Source organism: Rhinopithecus roxellana, chromosome 6, assembly GCF_007565055.1.
Source record: "Rhinopithecus roxellana isolate Shanxi Qingling chromosome 6, ASM756505v1, whole genome shotgun sequence".
In the NCBI taxonomy this organism is placed as follows: domain Eukaryota; kingdom Metazoa; phylum Chordata; class Mammalia; order Primates; family Cercopithecidae; genus Rhinopithecus; species Rhinopithecus roxellana.
The window spans coordinates 108,011,006-108,031,401 of NC_044554.1; the positions used below are offsets into that span (position 1 = coordinate 108,011,006).

General features: G+C 54.7%; 3 protein-coding genes and 1 long non-coding RNA gene across 5 annotated transcripts in view; 2 read left to right on the forward strand and 2 right to left on the reverse strand.

The window, feature by feature from the left end:
• Positions 1–3,207, reverse strand: part of LOC115898215 — a 25,274-nt gene extending 22,067 nt beyond the window's left edge. The window contains exon 1 of the long non-coding RNA XR_004057899.1: positions 2,779–3,207. This is a non-coding gene — a long non-coding RNA (uncharacterized LOC115898215). The remainder of the gene's footprint in view (positions 1–2,778) is intronic.
• LRRC61 (leucine rich repeat containing 61) lies at positions 2,402–16,616 on the forward strand. Its single transcript, XM_010379732.2, has 3 exons — positions 2,402–2,870; positions 5,428–5,597; positions 15,156–16,616. Exon 3 carries the CDS (start codon positions 15,315–15,317, stop codon positions 16,092–16,094), a length of 780 nt encoding a protein of 259 aa, XP_010378034.1. The 5' UTR covers positions 2,402–2,870; positions 5,428–5,597; positions 15,156–15,314; the 3' UTR covers positions 16,095–16,616.
• On the forward strand, positions 7,618–11,173 carry ZBED6CL (ZBED6 C-terminal like). The gene is given in 3 exon segments (XM_030932075.1): positions 7,618–9,811; positions 9,814–9,970; positions 9,972–11,173. Coding segments are annotated over 3 exon segments (702 nt in total). The 5' UTR covers positions 7,618–9,378; the 3' UTR covers positions 10,084–11,173.
• Positions 16,617–16,762: 146 nt separating the features above from the next.
• Positions 16,763–20,177, reverse strand: RARRES2 (retinoic acid receptor responder 2). Of its 2 annotated transcripts, XM_010379730.2 has the most exons (6): positions 20,052–20,177; positions 18,939–19,132; positions 18,606–18,710; positions 17,431–17,526; positions 17,037–17,163; positions 16,763–16,884 (listed from the first exon to the last, which is right to left on the reverse strand). In XM_010379730.2, the coding sequence occupies exons 2-5, from the start codon at positions 19,110–19,112 to the stop codon at positions 17,047–17,049; spliced, it is 492 nt and encodes a 163-aa protein (XP_010378032.1). In that variant the 5' UTR covers positions 19,113–19,132; positions 20,052–20,177; the 3' UTR covers positions 16,763–16,884; positions 17,037–17,046. The 2 variants fall into 2 exon arrangements, with proteins under 2 accessions (XP_010378032.1, XP_030789201.1); XM_030933341.1 differs by lacking the exon at positions 17,431–17,526.
• Between the last annotated feature and the right edge of the window lie 219 nt (positions 20,178–20,396).

Below are 20,396 nucleotides of genomic sequence, written 5' to 3' on the forward strand. Positions count from 1 at the left end.
AGTCCTCTTTTTGAATAGGCCCTGACCCTGGGCTGGTCCTTAGCTCACTTAGTTCAGTTTTAGCAAGAATCCTGCTGAGTCAGTTCAACAAAAATCCCCTACCCTTGGTATCTGATCACCTTGGCTTGCATTCAGCAAAAAATCTCCCTAGGCTTTATGTGTCCTCTCAGTAATTTTCCATCTGCTGACCTCCACCCTGTTGCTTAACTATAAATCTCCACCTGTCCTTGTATTTGATGTTAAGCCTGATCTTTTTGCCCCTACTGCACAGCCCCTATTGCAGCTGTTCTTGAATAAAGTCTCTCATCTTTTTTTTTTTTTTTTTTTTTTTTTGAGGCAGAGTCTCGCTCTGTCGCCCGGACTGGAGTGCAGTGGCCAGATCTCAGCTCACTGCAAGCTCCGCCTCCCGGGTTTACGCCATTCTCCTGCCTCAGCCTCCCGAGTAGCTGGGACTACAGGCGCCTGCCACCTCGCCCGGCTAGTTTTTTTTGTATTTTTAGTAGAGACGGGGTTTCACCGTGTTAGCCAGGATGGTCTCGATCTCCTGACCTCGTGATCCGCCCGTCTCGGCCTCCCAAAGTGCTGGGATTACAGGCTTGAGCCACCGCGCCCGGCCAAGTCTCTCATCTTAACAATTGTTTGAATGATTTTTCTTTTAGTCCCATTTCCTACTGTAACACGCTGTGTGCGTCTCAATTTTCTCATCTGTATAACGCAGAAACTAATACTTCCATCTCTGAGGCATGGAGAAGATCAAGTGAGATTAAAAATAACTTGGGTATGGCTGGGCAGGGTGGCGCACACCTATAATCCCAGCACTTTGGTAGGCCAAGGCGGGCAGATCACTTGAGGTCAGGAGTTCAAGACCACCCTGGCCAATATGGTGAAATCCCTTCTCTACTAAAAATACAAAAATTAGCCAGGTGTGGTGGTTCATGCCTGTAGTCTTAGCTACTTGGGAGGCTGAGGCAGGAGAATCGCTTGGACCCAGGAGGTGGAGGTTGCAGTGAGCTGAGATCACACCACTGCACTCCAGCCTAAGCAAGAGAGTGAGACTCCATCTCAAAAAAATAAAAATAAAAATAACTTGGATAAAGTGTAAAGATAAAAATCACTATTCTTGGGCAGGGGTCCCAGCTGTAGCCCAAGCTGGAGAACTAAACTGGCTTGGCGTTAATTTGCTTGGGACAGGAGGAGGGTCATCTGAAAGAGATGGGAAAAGCTAAGGTTGCCCCTGGGAAGACTAGGGAAGCCTGCCCCCAGGACAGCCCCTTGAATATGTCCAACTCAGGAGGCGGAAAGAAATTCAAGGTAGCCAGGGAGACAAAAGTGGTTCATTTGGTGCACATGTGGAACCAACATGGGACAAAGAGGCATTTCGCGCTCACCCAGGGAACATGACTTCTTTGGCTCCCACACAATTTGTAGCCTGCAGGAGTGGCAGAGCACCAGAGCGGATGCAGGCCCAGACGTTCTCTGGGTTGGGTGTTTAGGACTTCTGGGAGTCATCAGGCAGCAGGTATTTGCCCCAGGGTCAGAGGTGTTTAAACCAGAATTACTCCATCTTGAATAAGGGCTGAGTAAAATGAGGCTGAGCCCAACTGGGCTGCATTCATAGGAGGTTAGGCATTCTAAATCACAGGATGAGATAGAAGGCTGGCACAAGATACAGGTCATAAAGACCTTGCTGATAACACAGGTTGCAGTAAAGAAGCCCGCTAAACCCCACCAAAACCAAGGTGGCAATGGGAGGGACCTCTGGTGGTCCTCACTGCTCATTATGCGCTAATGATAACGCATTAGCTGCTAAAAGACACTCCTACCAGCACCATGACAGTTTACAGATGCCATGACACCATCGCGAAATACCCTATATGCTCTAAAAAGGGGAGGAACCCTCAGTTCCGGGAACTGCCCACCCCTTTCTCTGAAACTAATGAATAATCCAACTTTTGTTTAGCATATAATCAAGAAATAAACACAAAAATGGGTAACGAGTAGCCCTGGGGCTACTCTGCCCATGGAGTAGCCATTCTTTTATTTCTTTGCTTTCTTAATAAACTTGCTTTCACTTTATGGGCTTGCCCTGAATTCTTTCTTGCATGATATCCAAGAACCCTCTCTTAGGGCCTGGATCGGGACACCAGGAGACACCCTGAATGGGTTTCCTGAATCGACAGATGAGCCTTCCACGCGGGGAGACCTGGATTCTTATTGTCTTTGTGGCTCCTTCCGTCTGCACGTGCGGACGAGGCCCGGGTCGCACTCGGGTGGTCAGCCTGGCACGCACAGCGCCGGCGTGTAGGGGGCCTTGGGTGCCACCGAGTCCGGGAGGAAATCTAGGCCGCCATCTGTCCGGAGACTGGCACATGTGACCACCCACCCAACATGTATTGAATAAGGGCTTGGAGGTCCTTTCTCTAAGACCGCACCGATAAACGATTACCAACTGTCAACCTCATGGCCCCTTCGCTTCCGGCCGCTTTGCCGCGCTGCCTACGCCTGCGCACTCAGGGGCCGCAGGCAGGAGGAACGTACCAACTGCGGGGCAGGGGGTGCGCGCGGAGACCCCCGCGAGCTGCGTTCCCGGAAGTAACTCCTGGTGCATCCTGGAATCCAGAGCACCCACTACGGCCTTTGGCCAGGCCCCTGGGTGCGTTCCAGGAGCTCAGGCCTGCGGCGCTTGAAGAAGCACGTTGGCCAACCCGTCGGGTGGTGGGCAAGGAGCCCAGGGGTCAGGGGCCGCTAAGCGGCTGGCGGCGGGGCTGCGGCTCTTACCTGCCGAGGAGGCGCCGGCTCTGCGGTGTGGAGTTGGGCCGGACTTCTCAGCTTGGCCAGTGGCTCCGCGGGCTGCCGGCTCCACCCCTCAGGTAAGCGGGGACTGGGCCGCAGAGGTTCAGGGGAGGGGGCGGCTGTCGGGACTGTGCCGGCACCGGGGGGCCACCTCATTGGCCAGCCTTGCCCCCGCGCCCAAACACACTGGGCGAGGCCAGAATCTTCCGAAACAGTCAGCCCTTACCCATCGCTCCCTCTGTGCTGAGAACTGCCCTGAAATACTATGATATTAACTCGTTTAACCCTAACAATCTCTTGAGGCGGGTGCTTAGTATTCCCATAGTGTAGACGAGGCTCTGACATGCTCTGACTCCATTGTTAAGCCCTAAGCTTCCAGAAAAGAGCAGAGTGCTGCCATGTCGTTTGAATCACATCTCACTTTGTGTCATTTTTTTGCACAGTATGAAACCCAATGATGCATGATTATTATTCAAAACATCTTGCTTAGGATTTTTTATTTTTTAATTTTTTTTGAGACAGAGTCTCGCTCTGTCGCCCAGGCTGGAGTGCAGTGGCGCGATCTCGGCTCACTGCAAGCTCCACCTTCCGGGTTCACACGGTTCTCCTGCCTCAGCCTCCCGAGTAGCTGGGACTACAGGCGCCCGCCACCTTGCCCGGCTAGTTTTTTTTTGTATTTTTAGTAGAGACGGGGTTTCACCGTGTTAGCCAGGATGGTCTCGATCTCCTGACCTCGTGATCCGCCCGTCTCGGCCTCCCAAAGTGCTGGGATTACAGGCGTGAACCACCGCCGCCCGCCCGGCCGCTTAGGCTTTATAGGTAGTCAAATTTGCATGTGGGACAAAACCCCGAAACACAGTGGCTTACTCTCCTCTTTTCCTTTCACACGTTCGTCTCTTCCAATCCCTTTCTCTCACCACCTTTCAATCTTCTCACAGATGTTGTGGAGGAAGATGAGACTTGTGGGCCCAGCAGGTGCTTAAAATCCCCTGTCTGGTGGGAGTGGAGTAGACACTCCCTCCCCCACGCAGTGCTGGAGTTGAGAGCAGAGGGGGCGGGAGGGCCTGGGCGGAGTGAGGAGTGATCCATGATCCTGGCATAATCATGGAATGCCCAGGGTGGAGTTCTACTTCTCTTGCAGGCACGAGAGAAGTAGAAGAGTGGCCCCTTTCCTTCTGGGCACGCACTTGGGAAAAGGCCTGATAAGACCAATGAGAAGAACGTGTCTAATTTCTTGAACCAGTGTGCGGAGGTGCTTCCCAGCCCAGGCTAAGCCAGATCACTCAGCCAGCCGCTGGCTGCCTTTACAGTCAACACTGAACAGTCTCCCCCTGAACAGTCAACACGCCTGGCTCTCAGGCATAAGCTGCCTCACTTCCCTACTGTGCTGCACTCCAGGACTTGCCTGTCACCAGTCCCATCCTACTTCCTCTGTCAGGAAAAATAAGATTTCTTCCTGGTCTCTGAGGCCGATCCCTTCCACCGCCTGTGTCCTGGATCCCTTTCTCTAGGAAGCTTCTCTTGCCTGTGTAGTTAGCCTCCCCGCTCTTCCCAGGGCATCTTCTCTCTGTTTAGGGACTGAGCCAAGCCTTTTCCCTCCCACCCCCACCTCCAGCATTCCTGGTTCCTGCTTCTCCCCTACTTCCTGCTGTACCGCCCACTGAAGGGACCTTTGACCCCGTTGACCACTGCTTTTGGAAAGTCTTTTCTTGGTTTCCTTAACTTCACTTTACTTTGGTTTTTCTTTGTCTCTCTCCTCTGTCTCTCAGTCACCTTTGAGATCTGCTCATCCTCTCACCTCCCTGTATTGTCAGCATTACCTGGGCAGCCCCTCTGGTGTTTTCCCTCAGTTTCTCTAGAAACTTGCCTGAAGATTTGCCCCAAAATAGCCCACATGGACCTGTATGAGTAAAGAGGATCACTATGGAGTCTCTCTCCATCGTTTCCTCCTCTTCCACTCAAGGCTTAGGCATGGGCCACCTCCTGAACAGCTCTCCCCACAGTCTCCTCCACCCGCTCTGCCATCACCCCGCCCTGCTGTCACCCCGGCCTGGCCCTCTTTCCCTTTTGCCTCCCAGGGATGTGCCTGCTTCCTGTGAGGCCTGGCTAGGGCGCTTTCCCGACTGCCGCCCACATGATCGACTGTGCGCAGGCGTGCAGCCCAAAAGGCCGTGCCTCAGCTTGGAAGCCCTTGGAATCTTGCCTTGTTGTGGTTGTAGGCCTCCAGTGTGTTGTCAGCTGTGGTGATGTGTGTCACAGTAACTTCTTTCTTTTGAGACAGGGTCTGGCTCTGTTGCTTAGGCTGGAGTGCAGTGGTGCGATCACGCCTCACTGCAACCTCCACTTCCCTGCTCAAGCCATCTTCCAGCCTCAGCCTGCCAAGAAGCTGGGACCACAGGCATGGGCCATCACAGCTGGCTGATTTTTTGTATTTTTTTTTTTTTGTAAAGATAAGGTTTCGCCATGTTGCCCAGGCTGGTCTCAACCTCCTGAGTTCAAAGCAGTCCACCCACCTTGGCTTCCCAAAGTGCTAGGATTACAGGCGTGAGCCACCACACCCAGCCACAAATAACTTCTTAGTAATAAAGTACTGGAATTTGTCAATGACTTTCTTTTTTAAAATTTACATTTTAGATTCATTTGGATTGAAGGTTGACTCTCAAAAGTGCCAGCTGCACTGTCATCCTGAAGTACTCCCATGGAAGAGAACATGGTGGTGTTACTGTTGTACCAGTGATGACACAAGATCCCAGATCTCCCTGATGGGTCTGCGGGGATTGAAGATTGTGAAGCAATAGCCTAAGGTAAACAACCCCTTGCAAGACAGTATTTCTCAGTAGGTCAGCCTGGGGGCCCCCCAGGGATCCCTCCCCACCTCGTAGCACCATACCCTACTTTCCCCCTGGTCTAGTAATGAGCCCATTTCTAGGTTGTCATCTCATCCTGAGCCCCAAGTGCCAGCCAGGCAACTACTCTCTTCTATTCATATCTTGAATGCACAGTGCTGGCTCAAAGTAGACATTTGATGACTTTCTGTTAAATGATTGAGTGAATCACGAGTATCTACAGAGTATAGCATTTATGATGAGACAAAGCTAATTGGGAAACAGAACAAGATTGGTGTCCTGGGGTAACTGGGTAGGTCTTAAGATGAAGATTTTGGGGTGTGCTAGGCGCAGTGGCTCACACCTGTAATCCCAGTACTTTGGGAGGCTGAGGCAGGGAAGTCGCTTGAGCCCAGGAGTTCAAGACCAGCTTGGGCAACATGGTGAAATCCCGTCTCTACAAAAAACACAAAAATTAGCTGTGTATGGTGGTGCACATCTGTAGTCCCAGCTACTTGGGAGGCTGAGATTGCGAGGATTACTTGTACCCAGGAGGCAGAGGTTGGAACAAGCTAGATCATGCCACTGCACTCCAGCCTGGGTGACAGAGCAAGCCCCAGTCTGAAAAAAAAAAAAGATTTTGGAGTGTGACCCTGTTCTGCAGACGGCCTCTGGAGGCCTGGATGTTCACACTCTGTGGTGGCAGTTTCCTTAGTCATGAAGTGTGAGTTAAGTCCCCTCCAGCGTGACATCCGAGAGCAGTTGTGGGCCCAGGACAGCAGCCTGTGTTTCCTTTGCAGCTTAACCTAGCCCCTCCACAATCGTCACCCTGCAGTAGGCCTTCAGTTCTTGGATTTCTTGGTGGCTGAAAGTTCTTGCGAGATGGGCTTGAAGCTGCTGCCACTTAACCCTTCTGAGGCTCTTCTGGCTGGAAGGAGCTCCTCTTCTGCCCAGAGTCTTGCTTGAGCCTTCTTAGCCGTCTTGTCCCCTGTTATATAGGCAGCCCTGCCATCTCTGGTGACTTTTTTTCAACATTACCCTGGTGAATAAGGTTTAACATCACTCATTGTCAGATCTTTTTTTTTTTTTTTTTTTTTTTTTTTTAGTTTCAGTACCAGAAAGTCTTTATTCATTATATCTTTCCAGGGAAAGGAGAAGGGAAGTGAAAAGGGTCAGCATGTGTGTTACAAAGTGATTAGGAAATGGGAAAGGAAGTACCTGGTACAGAAAAATCAGTCATCCAATAGATGCATCCCAGAGATGGAGTAACCAAAACCCAAGGGGCTTGGTCTCCTGCAGTTCAGGAATGAGGGGCCAGGGATTAGGGAAGGTACAAGCCTTTCTACCCTCCCTCCCTGCCCCTAAATTCAAGATTTCACATAAAGCTTTGGTTTCTAGCATTAAACATGGGGTTACATTCATCTGTCTCCTTTTAAACAATCTTGTAGCCACTTTGACATAAGTTCTTGCACTGGGCCGGGTGTGGTGGCTCACCCCTATAGTCCCAGCACTTTAGGAGGCCAAGGAAGGAAGATTGCGTGAGCCCAGGAGTTGGAATCCAGCCTGGGCAACATAGTGAGACCTTGTCTCTACAAAAAAATAGAAAGAATTGCCGGGTGCGGTGGCTCAAGCCTGTAATTCTAGCACTTTGGGAGGCCGAGACGGGCGGATCAGAGGTCAGGAGATCGAGACCATCCTGGCTAACACGGTGAAACCCCGTCTCTACTAAAAAATACAAAAAACTAGCCGGGCGAGGTGGCGGGCGCCTGTAGTCCCAGCTACTCAGGAGGCTGAGGCAGGAGAATGGTGTAAACCCGGGAGGTGGAGCTTGCAGTGAGCTGAGATCCGGCCACTGCACTCCAGCCCGGGCGACAGAGCGCGACTCTGTCTCAAAAAAAAAAAAAAAAATAGAATTAGTCAGGCGTGTTGGTGTACACCTGTAGTTCCAGCTACTCGGGAGGCTGAGGTGGGAGGATTGCTTAAGCCTGGGAGGTTGAGGCTGCAGTGAGCCAAGATTGTGCCACTCCACTCCAGTCTGGGTGACAGAGCAAGACCTGGTCTCAAAAAAAAAAAAAGGTTCCTTGCACCTGCACAAAATTCCCAAGTGACTTGGATATATACTCATATTCCTTTGCCTGGTCTCCTGACCCCACTTCTACGTGGAAGCCCCTGGTCGCTTCTCCCTCCTTTGAGATTACAGATTAAGTAGGTTTGATCCATCCAAATAAAGCAGTGTCTTAAGTGTTTGGGGTGAACCACATTGACTCAGGTTGGGAACAAGAGATGGAGGGTTCCTAATTTCTTCAGGTTGTTCACATACATCATTTAAGAGTTGCAGAGACAGCCCAAGAATTCAATATATGCGTGTGTGGGTATGTAGGTTTTCTTTTGGGGGAGGTGAATGGAGAACTGGGTAGGATAGAAGTCGAGTTTTTAGGGCAGAAGATCTGGTCCAAAATAGGAAATAGAGGAAGGGAAACACAAAGAAAAGATAGTTCAAGGTCCCTACTTCAATACGAGGGCCCCCCAAACTCATGTTTTACATCCTTTTTGCCTGGTTCAGAACTTTCTGTAAAGATGCCTTGGCCATTTTTCTCTCAATACAAAAAAGTTTGTAAATAATAAAACCCCAAAAGAACATGGAGAAAGACCAACACAGTATATTTACACAAACTAGGCCACCTAGCAGTCACCAACTACTACAAAGTCCAGACAAATACAGGAACTAGAGGGGGCAGCATCAGGGGAAAACAAACCCAGGATCAGATGTGCACCCCTGAACACGTTCTATCACGCTTGTCCCATTTCAGCCCAGCAAGGGAGGTTCGTGGTGATCCTACAGGATGTAAACGAGGCCCCCTTTTCTCCTTAGTTACCATGATACTGAATCAGCGCTGCAGCAGGGCAGGATGCCGGCTGTGCACACCACATGAAGAAGCCCTCCCTTACGGGGCTCCCTTGAACCCAAGAATTGGGAAAAGTTAAGAATTTTAATCCTTGCTTCATATATCCTTCCCTGGACAGCACAGGAGGGGTACAGGGCCACTGGTCTTAACATTTAGCCTTCCCAAGTCACGTTTTTTTATGAATACACACATATACCCCCTGTTGTGGATGGTAGGCCTAGCCCAATCCAGTGAAGGACGGATCTGGGGTATGAAGCAAGTGCCATGCCCTAGGATTAGGAAACCCTCACCTAACCTTGGTGTCCCTTGGTGTCTCAGCACCTTAGTCTAATTTTCAGTCTTCCAGTAGCCAGAGATCAAGTGTTGGGCAATCCAGTGGAACCCTAGTCTCCTGTGAAACATTTTCAAGGTGGGGGGGTTCAGGAGTGGGCTTACTGGTATCGAGCGGCTGCCCCAGCCTGGAGCAGGTGGCCAAGAGCAAGGGCTATACCCACATCCATTGTTTCACCCACTGCCTTGACTCCCTGGTGAGAAACTTTCTGTGTCACCATCACAGTGTCCAGATCATCCTGGGCACTGCCAGGGCCATCTGCAGCCATTTCTAAAGCTCTGTGGAGACCCGGGGGCACGTCACCCAGCTCTAGCGCCAGCACGCCCTCCCGGCCCACCTGCCTCTTGAGGAGCTCTTGGCCCACTGGGTCTTGGCCTACCACCTGCTGGAGTAGCCGGTGGAGCAGCAGCAGCCCCTTCAAGAGTACAAAGGCAGGCACCAGCTGGAGAAGGCTGGTGTCACCTTGTCGGCCACATTCTGGAGCCTGGCAGACAGCCTCAGCAAGCTCCTGCAGCCCTTCCAGATGGCGGTCCGCGAGGTGAGTGTGGTGCAGGCCTCTCTGAGCCAGGTGCTGCCCCAGCTGCACTACCTGCACATCTTCCTGGAGCAGGTTCACGGACACTTTCAGGAGCAGAGTGTCGGGGAGGCGGGCGCAGCCATCCAGCTGGCTAAGGGGTTGGCCCTGCAGCTCTGCACCGACTGTCAACTCAATGAGCTCTTCTACTGCGAGGAGTTTGTGCTGGCCACCTTGCTGGACCGTTGCTTCAAAGGCAAGATTGAGGCCATCCTTCCTGTGGGGGCCGACATTGACCACTGGAAGCAAGTCCTTGTGTACAAGGTGAAGGAGATTAGGGTGTCTGAATACTCTTTGACTGCCTCCAGCCCCCTGCAAAGCCCCAGGGGTCTGTGCGTGGACCCCACCAGGGTAGCCAGGAGCTGCGAGGTGGAGAGGAAGAGCTGGGGGAGCCCCTGCAGAGCACTGGCTGCTCTGGGGCCTTCCTGCTGGCCCAGAGGGAGAAGGGCTTGCTGGATAGCGTGGGGCTGTTGGCCTCCGAGAGGAGTGGGGACTCACTCTCCACGAAGAGCCACTGGGCCAGCATCATTGTCAGGACGTATCTGGGAGAATGAGACCGTTGGAGCCCAGGACGACCCCCTGGCTTCCTGGGAGAAGAAGCAAGAAGCCTGGCCACCATCTATCTGTCTTACCCCCGACAAGAGCCTTCTCTGAAAGCATATTTGCCTCCCTGAACAGCCTCACCCTTGTAGAGCAAAACTCTTTTCTCAAGGTGGAGGCCATTGAGCATACTTGAAGACCAACCTGGAGCAGTTCCCCAACTACACCCCGCCTCCCCTCATCTGCTCTAGTGGTGACCTGGCCAAAGGGATACAGGCCCTGCAGTCCGCTCAGGGTGGGATGGCAGACATGGCAGGTGCCAGTGCTCACCCTGCCCATGAACTCCTAGAGAGCCCCTGTCTGTCGTAGGTCAAAGCAGAGAGCCGGGTGTTACATCCTGGGTGCCACATGCTGATGGCCAGAATCTTAAACCTATTTGGTAAGAAAGGGTCAGTTTCTCACTTGACAGATTGCCATTTTTTTTTTTTTTTTTTTTTTCTGGGAGATGTCATTTTCCATCTCCCCATTACTTCCTTTATGTCTAGCAGTATGTGCCGAGAAGAGGCTTACTCTCTTCGTAGGTGACTGTGAATTTTGTACTACGTGGCTTTGTACATGTGATGCTCTGTTAAAACATAAGTGGGTGTGAAGGTCCTTGAATACACCTTGTCTGTGTGGGTAAGTGGATACATGCCCTTAAGAGGCTTGCTTTCTCAAAAAGTGTACAAGGGATTGGACAGGAGAAGAAAGAAGGGGGTGGCCCGTCAACCCCGCAAGACTTGCACCCAGGTAGCCTAAGGGTTCCTGGTCACTGGGTAGGGTGGCTGCTGAGATGCAGGTCGGAAGAGGCAGGGAAGGCTCCAGGCCTAACTTGCAGCATGTCACTGGCCATGGAGGTGACGGGACAGACTCTCCCCTTAGTGGCTGGCAGCCCCAGCAACCTGTTCCCTTGCCTCTCCTAGATGGGTTGCCAGCCCTGTGTTTCACTGTGACCAATTCATTCTGACATTTGGATATTACTGAAAATGTAAGGAAGCAGGAAAAATTAACTATACTCCTTTCATTCAGAGATAGCCTCTATCAACAGTTTGACATTTTTCCCTCTTTTACATTGAGATCATACCCTAGGTACTGTTTAGTATGTGATATTTTCATTTTCACAGTATAGTAACTGCACCTGTTAAATAAAGTTTTGTAAACATTTTCAATGACTGGAATAGTATGATTTGAATTAAAGTCTGGCCTCCAGATTGCTTAGATCACTCCACTGCCTGTAGCACTAGGTGTGGGAGTGGAGTGATGGGGACACATTCACAGGTGATAGGAGGCTGGGTTTGTCTTGGGGAGGGACCTTACTACTGCCCCTGGCTCTGACGCCATTGCATCTGGATAGGAGGGGCAGGGCTTGCTGGATCTCTCCCTGCAGTGTCCTGCACCTCACTCGCAGGATCCTGACTCACATGTCGGAGCGCGGAGGATCTGGGAATGGGATGCATCCTCAGGTTGCCTTAGGCAGCGTGCGTGTCTGTGCTTCCGTCCTTGAGCAGTCGGAACTGTTCTTGGAAGTGGCATCGTGGCTCTGCTTTGTGGCATCACTGAGCGGGCTCATGTTCCGGGAGAGGACTGGTGAGGCAGCGAGGCTTGGGAGAAGAATGTGAGAAGATTGGGTGGGGGTGAAAGGAAGAGGGTGAGAGAGCTTGATGGCACCAAACCAGGGGGCTTGGGCTCTAGAAACTTCACTTTCATCTAGGGGCAGTTTTGTCTCCCAGTGGACATTGACAATGTCTGGAGGCATTTTTAGTTGTTCCAAGTGGGGTAAGGGGAGTGGTTCTGTTGTTGTCTAGTGGACAAAGGCCAGTGATGCTGCTCAGCACCCTTCAATGCACAGGACAGCCTCCACAACCAAGGCTTAGCCTGCCCAGATGGCAGTAGTGCCAGGGTTGGGAACCCCTCTTCTAGAGCGTTAGAGCCTCCAGTCCACCCGAGGCTTCTCTGGGTTGAAGCATTCCTCCCCCTAGACTTAGCTTTTCCCTTCGGGCATCATTTCCCAGGTAGAAGACACTCACCAAGGCCTGGGACCGTCTTCTCTGGTTCTCAGTCAACCTCCCTCAAAGGGCCCAAGTGCCATCCTTGTCACCAGTCCTCTTTCCAGACTCTCTTGCTGGGCCAGGTCTTTGTTCCCTTCATTTCCATAGTTAGGACAAGGACGGCTCCCACTGGAGGAGTGCTGAACCTGGTGGACATGCGGGAAGCCATCCTCTTTATGTCTGCGGGCAGCCTGATGTTAGTTGGGGTTGCACAGATGGGCACCGGCTGGTTCTTGGTCTTACCGGGCTACCTGTTTGCAGTGTGCAGGTGATGGACCAGAAACACAGCAGAGGTCACTGACCCCCAAGAGAATGAGGGTTTTGCACGACCCATCACCAAGACCCAGGCGGCCTGCATCGTGGTGAGGGCAGGACGGAGCCACACTGGTGCAGGGCTGTGTGTTGGAGGGCAGCAGGAAAGGGCCGATTTCTGTCCCATTGGGGTCTTTCTGCTCCGTTTCCTCTTCTGTAAACCATGTTCCTGGTGTGTGCATGCACAGTTGCCTGCCTCTGTCTGCCTGCTTCTTTGGTCTCTCCCTTTGCTGAGCCATCATCTCTATCTAAAAAGCCACTGACCCAGTTCCTCAGGGCATTCACTTAACCTCTGCAGTCCCACTTTGGTCTCACCTGTGCCCAGGACTGCTCATCCAGTGGCTGTGTCTCCAGCCTCATCTTGTCTGAGTCCAGTGGGGCATCCTAGCAGTGTTGGTCTCACTCCTTAAAAGCCTTCCGTGTTCTCCTCCCTCTGGCTGCTTGGCAGAATCCTTCACAGACTCATTCGTTCAGCTGCATAGGTTAGCCTCCACCTCTGCTGCTCGTTGTGTACAGGACGTCTTCCACATTCACTCCTGAAATAGTGGGTGGGTGGGAGGGGTGCATGCTCCTGGAGAGAGGCCTGCGGGTTCTTAGAGAGCTCTGTGTCCCCAGCATGGTTGGCCCTGAGCACTGCATGCCTTCCTTGATGCCAGCTGCCATCTCCCTGCTGATGGTGCCTGGATCCCTCCAGCCTGGAGCTCCAGCTGCCTCCTGAGCCCCATGCCACACTCACTCAAGCTGAGTGCTGTGTAGCTGGATGTCTTCTTGTCTCCAACCTGTCCCAGCTGTATTTCACATGCCTGAGAAGGGAGCCCCAGTCCAGGTGGGGTGGCTCATGCCTGTAATCCCAACACTTTGGGAGGCCAAGGCAGGTGGGATCATCTGAGGTTGGGAGTTCGAGACCAGCCTGGCCAACATGGTGAAACCCCATCTCTACTAAAACTACAAAAATTAGCCAGGCATGGTGGTACACACCTGTAATCCCATCCACTTGGGAGGCTGAGGCAGGAGAATCGCTTGAACCCGGGAGACGGAGGTTGCGGTGAGCTGAGATCGCGCCATTGCACCCCTGCACTCCAGCCACGGCAACAAGAGTGAAACTCTGTCTCAAAAAAAAAAAAAAAAAGAAAGGAGCCCCTTGCATACAGTCACCCAGCCGGATTCCCAGTTGTCCTAGACCCTCTTTCCTCCTCCCCATTGCTTCCTGCCCTCCTTAGGGCCTGTATCTTTTGTTTTCATAGCAGACAGGTTTCTAGTACCTGGTGCTCCTCCTGCACCCCCCATCTTAGGGGCCAGAGCAGCTTTAATCAAATGCAAAGTTGATTGCATCACTCCCTGTTTACAAACCCCAAAAGATTCCATTCCCATTGAGGGAATCCACACTTCTTGGCAGATGCTTCCAGTTCCTTTTGGAAAGAAATGAGGTATAAATAAAAGAGAATGAACTGGAGTGTTGCAGACTAGAAGGGAGCTAGATAAGGAAATGGGGGCCATAAGCTCAAGGACTCGCCTTCCCAGACGGGGTGGAGAGTACATAAGGATGGCAAAACTGTTTACATCCTCGCTACCTCCCTGGTTGGGAACATAGTAAATATCTTTGTTGATGGTGTGGGAGGAGCTAAGTGGACCAGGCTCTGGGCCTGGTTTCCTTGGAGAGGGGAAAATGAAAAGTGTTGATGTGTAAACTCAGACTCGGGAGTCGCCGACACCCTGCATCAGATCTGCAGGGCAGGTATCACCCCGCCGGCCTGGGTGAGATTCCTGGGACTGGACCTGGCCAAAGTCTGCCAGGTTGGGAAAGCTGCGCTTGGAAGAGGTCTGTTATTTTCCTTCCTGCTTAAATCTTGCGGTCCCTCCACCAGGCCACCCCCGCTTTGTGCCACAGTCATGCACTGGCACCTGGACTCACCTGGTCCTGCAGCCCCTGGCAATTTGATGTGCCCATCCTGGCTTTCTGGAGCCACCCTCCCCTCCCACCAAGACAGCCTGCCCTTTGGGAAATTTATGTTGTATTTGCAGCAGGCACCATGCTGTCTGGCACATATAACAGTGCTGTTCCATTGATCTGTCCAGCTGAGGCCAGAGTAAAAGAGCTGGCTTTGGCGGGCAGTGAAGTGGTAGGAGCAAGGGTGTGGGACCTAGCCGGCCACTTACCCCAGCCTTCCCTGACCCTTCGCTACCTTGACCTCAGTTTCCTCCTTTAGGACTAAAGGCCAACTTCTTATGCTCTACAGCTCCAACCAGAGGCACCATTTGGCCCATATAATCTGGAAACAAGTTTGAATTCATTGCTGTTAGAATTGCAGTAATACTGACTGAATCAAACAAGGCACATGTGCTCTCATTTGCGTTGCATGTATATTGATTATCCCAGAAGGAAAACAAACTGGTGATGCTGGTTACCTATTGCCTGTTCAAACATAATGGCTTAAAGTACACCCCCAAATTAATAGGGATGGATCGTGAGTGGTTACTGAAAAAGTAAAATAATGATGTTTTGCCCCTGGTTTGGATTTAACAGAAAGAAATGGTAATATTGGGCCTGAATCCGTCCAGCATGGCCCTAAGCAGCCGGGGCCAGTCTGGGCTGCTCCCATTGGGTTGGGCCTGCACCCCATCCCTGTCACTCAGATGGTTTTTGTGGGCTGTGTCCCAGCTTGGTCTTCAGGTCTTGCCTGGCCGAGATTGTTGGTTTTCATGGTAAAAGCAGGGTCAGACTCCCTGCTGTCACCTGCTGCGTAAGACACAGAAAGTACTGCCTGCTGACTGATTGTCTCTCTTCAGGGACCGGCTGGCTTCGAGCAGGGAATTGGAACCAGGCCTCCTGGCACTGGCCTGGGGAGAGTGGAAGGTGCCTGCTTCGGGGCGAGCACCAGTTGACCCCCAGTGGAACCCCGTGACAGTCCTGCCAGGGCCCAGGCCATCCCAGCCGACTTCCGTCTCATGGAGCCTCCAGGGGAGAAGACGGGAGAGGCTGGCGGGCTGCAAATCACGCCCCAGCTGCTGAAGTCGCGCACAGGCGAGTTCTCCCTGGAGTCCATCCTGCTGCTGAAGCTGCGTTGCGTGGGACTGGCCGACCTGGGCTGCCTGGGAGAGTGCCTGGGCCTGGAGTGGCTGGACCTATCAGGCAACGCGCTTACCCACCTGGGCCCGCTGGCCTCCTTGCGCCAGCTGGCCGTGCTCAATGTCTCCAACAATCGGCTAACGGGCCTGGAGCCACTGGCCACCTGTGAGAACTTGCAGAGTCTCAATGCCGCAGGCAACCTACTGGCCACCCCGGGCCAGCTGCAGTGTCTGGCCGGGCTACCGTGCCTGGAGTACCTGCGGCTCCGAGACCCTTTGGCCCGGCTCAGCAACCCGCTCTGTGCCAGCCCCTCCTACTGGGCTGCAGTCCGGGAGCTGCTGCCTGGCCTGAAAGCCGTCGACGGTGAGCGTGTGATTGGGCGTGGTAGTGAGTTCTACCAGCTGTGCCGAGACCTGGACAGCTCCTTGCGTCCCAGCTCCAGTTCCGGCCCCAGAGCCACCGAGGCCCAGCCCTGGGTGGAGCCAGGCTACTGGGAGTCCTGGCCCAGCCAGAGCAGCTCCATCCTGGAGGAGGCCTGCCGGCAGTTCCAGGACACACTGCAGGAGTGCTGGGACCTGGAACGCCAGGCCAGCGACAGCCTGGCCCAGGCGGAGCAGGCACTCAACTCTGCGGGCCCCACCTCTTCCTTCGTCTTCTGAACGTGGCCCATGGCCCAGGACAGCCTGGCGGGTGGCCTCGCTGCCCCCAGCTCCCCTCCCTGCCCCCACACTCGTCTTGGTTGCTTCACCCTGGTCACTGGCCGTGCATGCTGGGCTATTGCTTTATCCCTATCCTGAGAGCAGCTCCTCCCCGTGATCCCTCCACATGCTGCAAGGAGGCACTGAAGGGCCTTGAGCAGGTGTAAAGGCTCCCACCACCCGTGCGCCTGTGTCCGCAGCTGCTACCACTCCGGGCTGCTCTAGCCTGCGACTTAGTGGAAGGAATTACTTCTTCCTGAGGCTACAGGCGAGAAAGGTAGGGATGGGCCAGCCTCTGGTCCCAGCTGTTGGGAGAGAGTAGGCAGGCTGAGTGGCCCAGAGCACTCCTGCCCAAAGCAGGACTCCCCTGCCTTGCAAATGTGCCTCTCCAGACTGCTACTGTACTCCTTCCCGCCCCGCCCTGGTACCTTCTCTGCCCTTTCTCGTCCACACATCTATTAAATGCTTCTGTTTTCATTTGCATCCCTGCCTGGTATTTCATGGGGGCACCTCTGGCTCTGGAGCACAGGAGGCTCTGCTCACCCTGCCCACAGGAAGGGTCCTGTCCCCCTGCCTTCTTTGGCCGCCTCTGAACTATGTTGAGGAGGAAAGCATGCAACACAAGGAGCTGAGAGGCAGCTGGGAGAGCAGCTTTATTATCATGGCCGGGGATAGAACGGGGTCCTCTCCTGGGGGTCTGGGGTCTTCCACTGGTTACCACCGACAGCGGTCCCAGAGGCACCATGCAGCTCTAGACAAAAGGGGAAACAGGTTTGGGAGTGAGGGAGGTTGCTTTGGCCCCAGTTCCAGCTTTCCTCCCAGGCTCCCAAAGCCCAGCCTAGCCCCTCAGCATTCCCAGGGTTGGCCCCATCCAGACGGTGCTCTCTGTCCCCTGGCGCCTACCAGTGCTGGCTCAGCTGTGGGGTAGGGCCTTGGAGAAGGCAAACTGTCCAGGGAAGTAGAAGCTGTGGGGGTCCTCACCAGCCTGCTGCACCCTGATGCACTGGGTCTCCTGGTGCTCCTCAGGCTCCTGCCAGGACCCACAACTGTTCAGGCAGTGTAGGAGGGGCAGGCAGTGCCCGGGAGAGGGGAAGGCAGTGCCAGTGGAGGGCTGCCAGCATCCTGGGCAGGGCCCACCTGCACGTCCCCTGGAGAACGTCCAACCAGGCACAGTGCTTTCTAGCCCCCACTGTCCCTCCCCCTTGGCCAAGCTTCTGCCTGAGGACTGGCCCATAGGCTCAGCTTCCATCCATCTTCCCAGCCCTGTCCCCACCTCTACACCTTTGCCCCTTCTTACCCGCAGAACCTGTGTCTCTATGGGACAGTGGACCATCCGGCCCAGAACTTTGCCCTCAGAGCCCAGTTTGATGCAGGCCAGGCATTTCCGTTTCCTCTGTGGGGGAGGGGGGGAGCATGGGGTGAGCAGAGGAAAGGGGTGAGGGAGGCCTGGGCATCATGAGGGTGGGAGCTGGGGCTGCCCATCATGGGACCAGATTCCCAGCTAGGCTCTCGAGCCCAGGAGCAAGAGGTCATGCAGGCCAGCAGGTTTTAGGCACAGCCCACCCTAGAATGTCGGAAGTCAGACCCATGCAGTTTTCAAACTGTGGAACTTTCGTGTGTGTGCAGGCAGGAGTCCTTCTGAGATGGGTTGTGTGGCACATGCATGAACACGCATGTATTGCAGGCAGGAGTCCTTCGCGGATGGGTTGTGTGGCACATGCATGAACATGCATGTATGTGGTTTGTATGCAGGAGTGTGGGGTGGATGGGTGTGTGATGTATGCATGGACGTATCTGCTTGTGCTCGTGTGAAGGCAAGAATCCTCCTCCGATGGGTTCTTCCCACCCAGCGCCTCCAGAGTGGCTCAGCTGTCACCTATTCTATTTATTACATTTTCTTGTAAGATTTGATTTGAGGCTGGTGAATCATTGCTATAATCCAGTGCCCTCCTTGAGCCAACAGAGGGAACTGGAGCCTTTACAGAACCTGTAATACAGAGCCCAGGCAGTACTCACAGAGTGGGAACTAGAACAGTCACTGCCCTCCCATCCCAGGCGTCACCCCCATGGTGGAGGGTTTGCCCCCACTGTGGCTGATGACTGGAGCCCTGCTAGGCTAGGAGGGCACCAGACACATCCACACAGCGAGCTCCTTCCACCCAGGCCCTGAAGCTTGAGAGAGGAACTCAGACAGAAGTGAGCCCTGCTCTGATGATAAGTCCAGGGGTAACCAAACCCTCTTCCTGTCTGCCAGGCCCCAGCTCTCCACCAACCACCCTCACAACCTTGGGCTCAGGCTGAGCCGCTCCACCTCTAAGGAGGCTCCTCACAGTGGGGTCTCTAACCTCAGGGCTTCTTAATAGACCTCCCAATTCCATGCAGGCACACCCAGGCATGTGCCCATACCCCAAACCCCAAGTCCATGAACTCAAACCCAGCACGTGCCCATCACTCTCACACCCCTTCACTCACCCCATTGGGCCTGACTTTGCACTGGAGTTTCTTCCAGTCCCTCTTCCGGCAGCTTGTCTGCTGGAGCTTAAATTCCAGCCTCACAAATATTCCAGCTGGGAAGTGCTGCAGACAGACAGGCAGGCAGAGGATGGCCGGTAGCCAGCTGAGCGTGCAGAGCAAGCCCTGGTGTGACCCGCGCCTCCCTCACGCAGTCACATCCCAGCAGGTTGGACTGGGGCCTTTTCTCCAAAGGGCTGGGGCTCAGAGCCCAAGCACTTCTGTCTGGCTTCCTGGGAAGGCGCTGGTCTCCCGTGCGACCCTCCCTGCTCCCGCCAGGGCCATGCTACTCACCGTGTCCACGGCGCTATCCACACCGGTCTCCTGGAAGGCCCACTGCACGGGCGGGTGCTTGTGAAATTCCTCCAGGGCCACCTGCAGGCCCCGGCGCTGGGCTTCCGTGAGCTCGGCGACGCCCACGCCCACCGCGCCCAGCCACAGGGCCAGCGGGATCAGCAGCCGTCGCATGCTTCCGTGTCACCCCGGCCCTGCGAAGCGGGTGTGCGCCCCTCAGCTCTCCGAGCCAGCCCGAGCCGCCTCCTCCCGCGCCCTGCTCTTGGGGGTGGGTGGGGGGGGGGTGCAGGCCTGTAGAACGCTCGGCAGAGGTGAAGGAGCCTGGAAATGGCCCTTTCTCCAAATTGATCTTGGGGTCTTCCTGGTCCTCTCCGCTCCCTCCTACCCTGCCCGCGCTGTTCCCTGGGGCCTGCAGTTTTAGCAAAGTTCCCTGCCCACGCCAGGAATCAGTCAGTTCCCACTCCCACCCTCCACCCCTCATCTTGCCCATTCTCTCTCTCCCTGGGTCTCTGGCACGACCCCCTCTCCTCCCTGCCGTCCCCGGAGCCCCTCTCTCCTTTCCCCGCTCAACCTTCTCCCAGACCGCGACTCCCTGCCTGTTCAGAATCACCCTGCTCCCACGGGGTCCCCAGTCTCCGAGGTCCAGGCCAGCGGGGGGAGGGGCAGGGGTCGGAGGTCGAATACTTTCAGGAGGATCTAAACACGTGGGAGGGCCCGACGGGTCCTCACCCTCCCGGCGCGGGGGCTCCCTCGGGCCACCAGCCCGCCTCAGTCACTAGGAATGGGCGTCTCGCGCCGCCCAGCCCTTGGCTTTCCCGCTTCAGGCAAAATCTTCCCTCCTTCCTCTTTTTTCTAGGGCCTTCCCCATGACCCCTCTCCCAGCCCTTCTGATCAGTCCCCTGATGCATGACTGGGGCCACCGGAGAGGCTGACCCTCCCGGCGAGCCCCGTCGGTCCTAGTGGTCTTGGGACTGGAAAGAGACAGATGTGGAAACCGAGGCCCCTCAGTGAAGAGCTGCCAGGGTGGTCGCCTTAGACCAAAGGCGTTCGTCATTCCGCCTGCGCAGCTGCCCCTCCGCCCGGCTGCCGCCCCAGCCCGCTTCCCCTCCTCACGTCCTTCCCTGCGCCTGGAGGTCTCCCCTGAGCGTCCCGCAGCTGAAATCTTGGCCTCGCTGTCCGCCTCTTCCCGCTCTTCTCGCGGGGCGGCCCCCACCTCCTCCCACCCCCACCTCCTGGATCCCCTCCAGCAACTCCGGCTCCTCCCCTCCCCCGTGGGACCAGCCTCTGGGGCGGGATGCTGTCCCGCGCCCTTCCTCCCCATCTCACCCCCCTCCCTCCCCTCGGTCCAGCCCTCATGACCCTGACCCCGGCCGCGGCTGCAGGCGGCTAGCCCGGGCGCGCAGCTCTTGGTCCCACCTCCCTCTGGCTCCGGCCTGAGCATTCCGCGGTCTCGGCCGG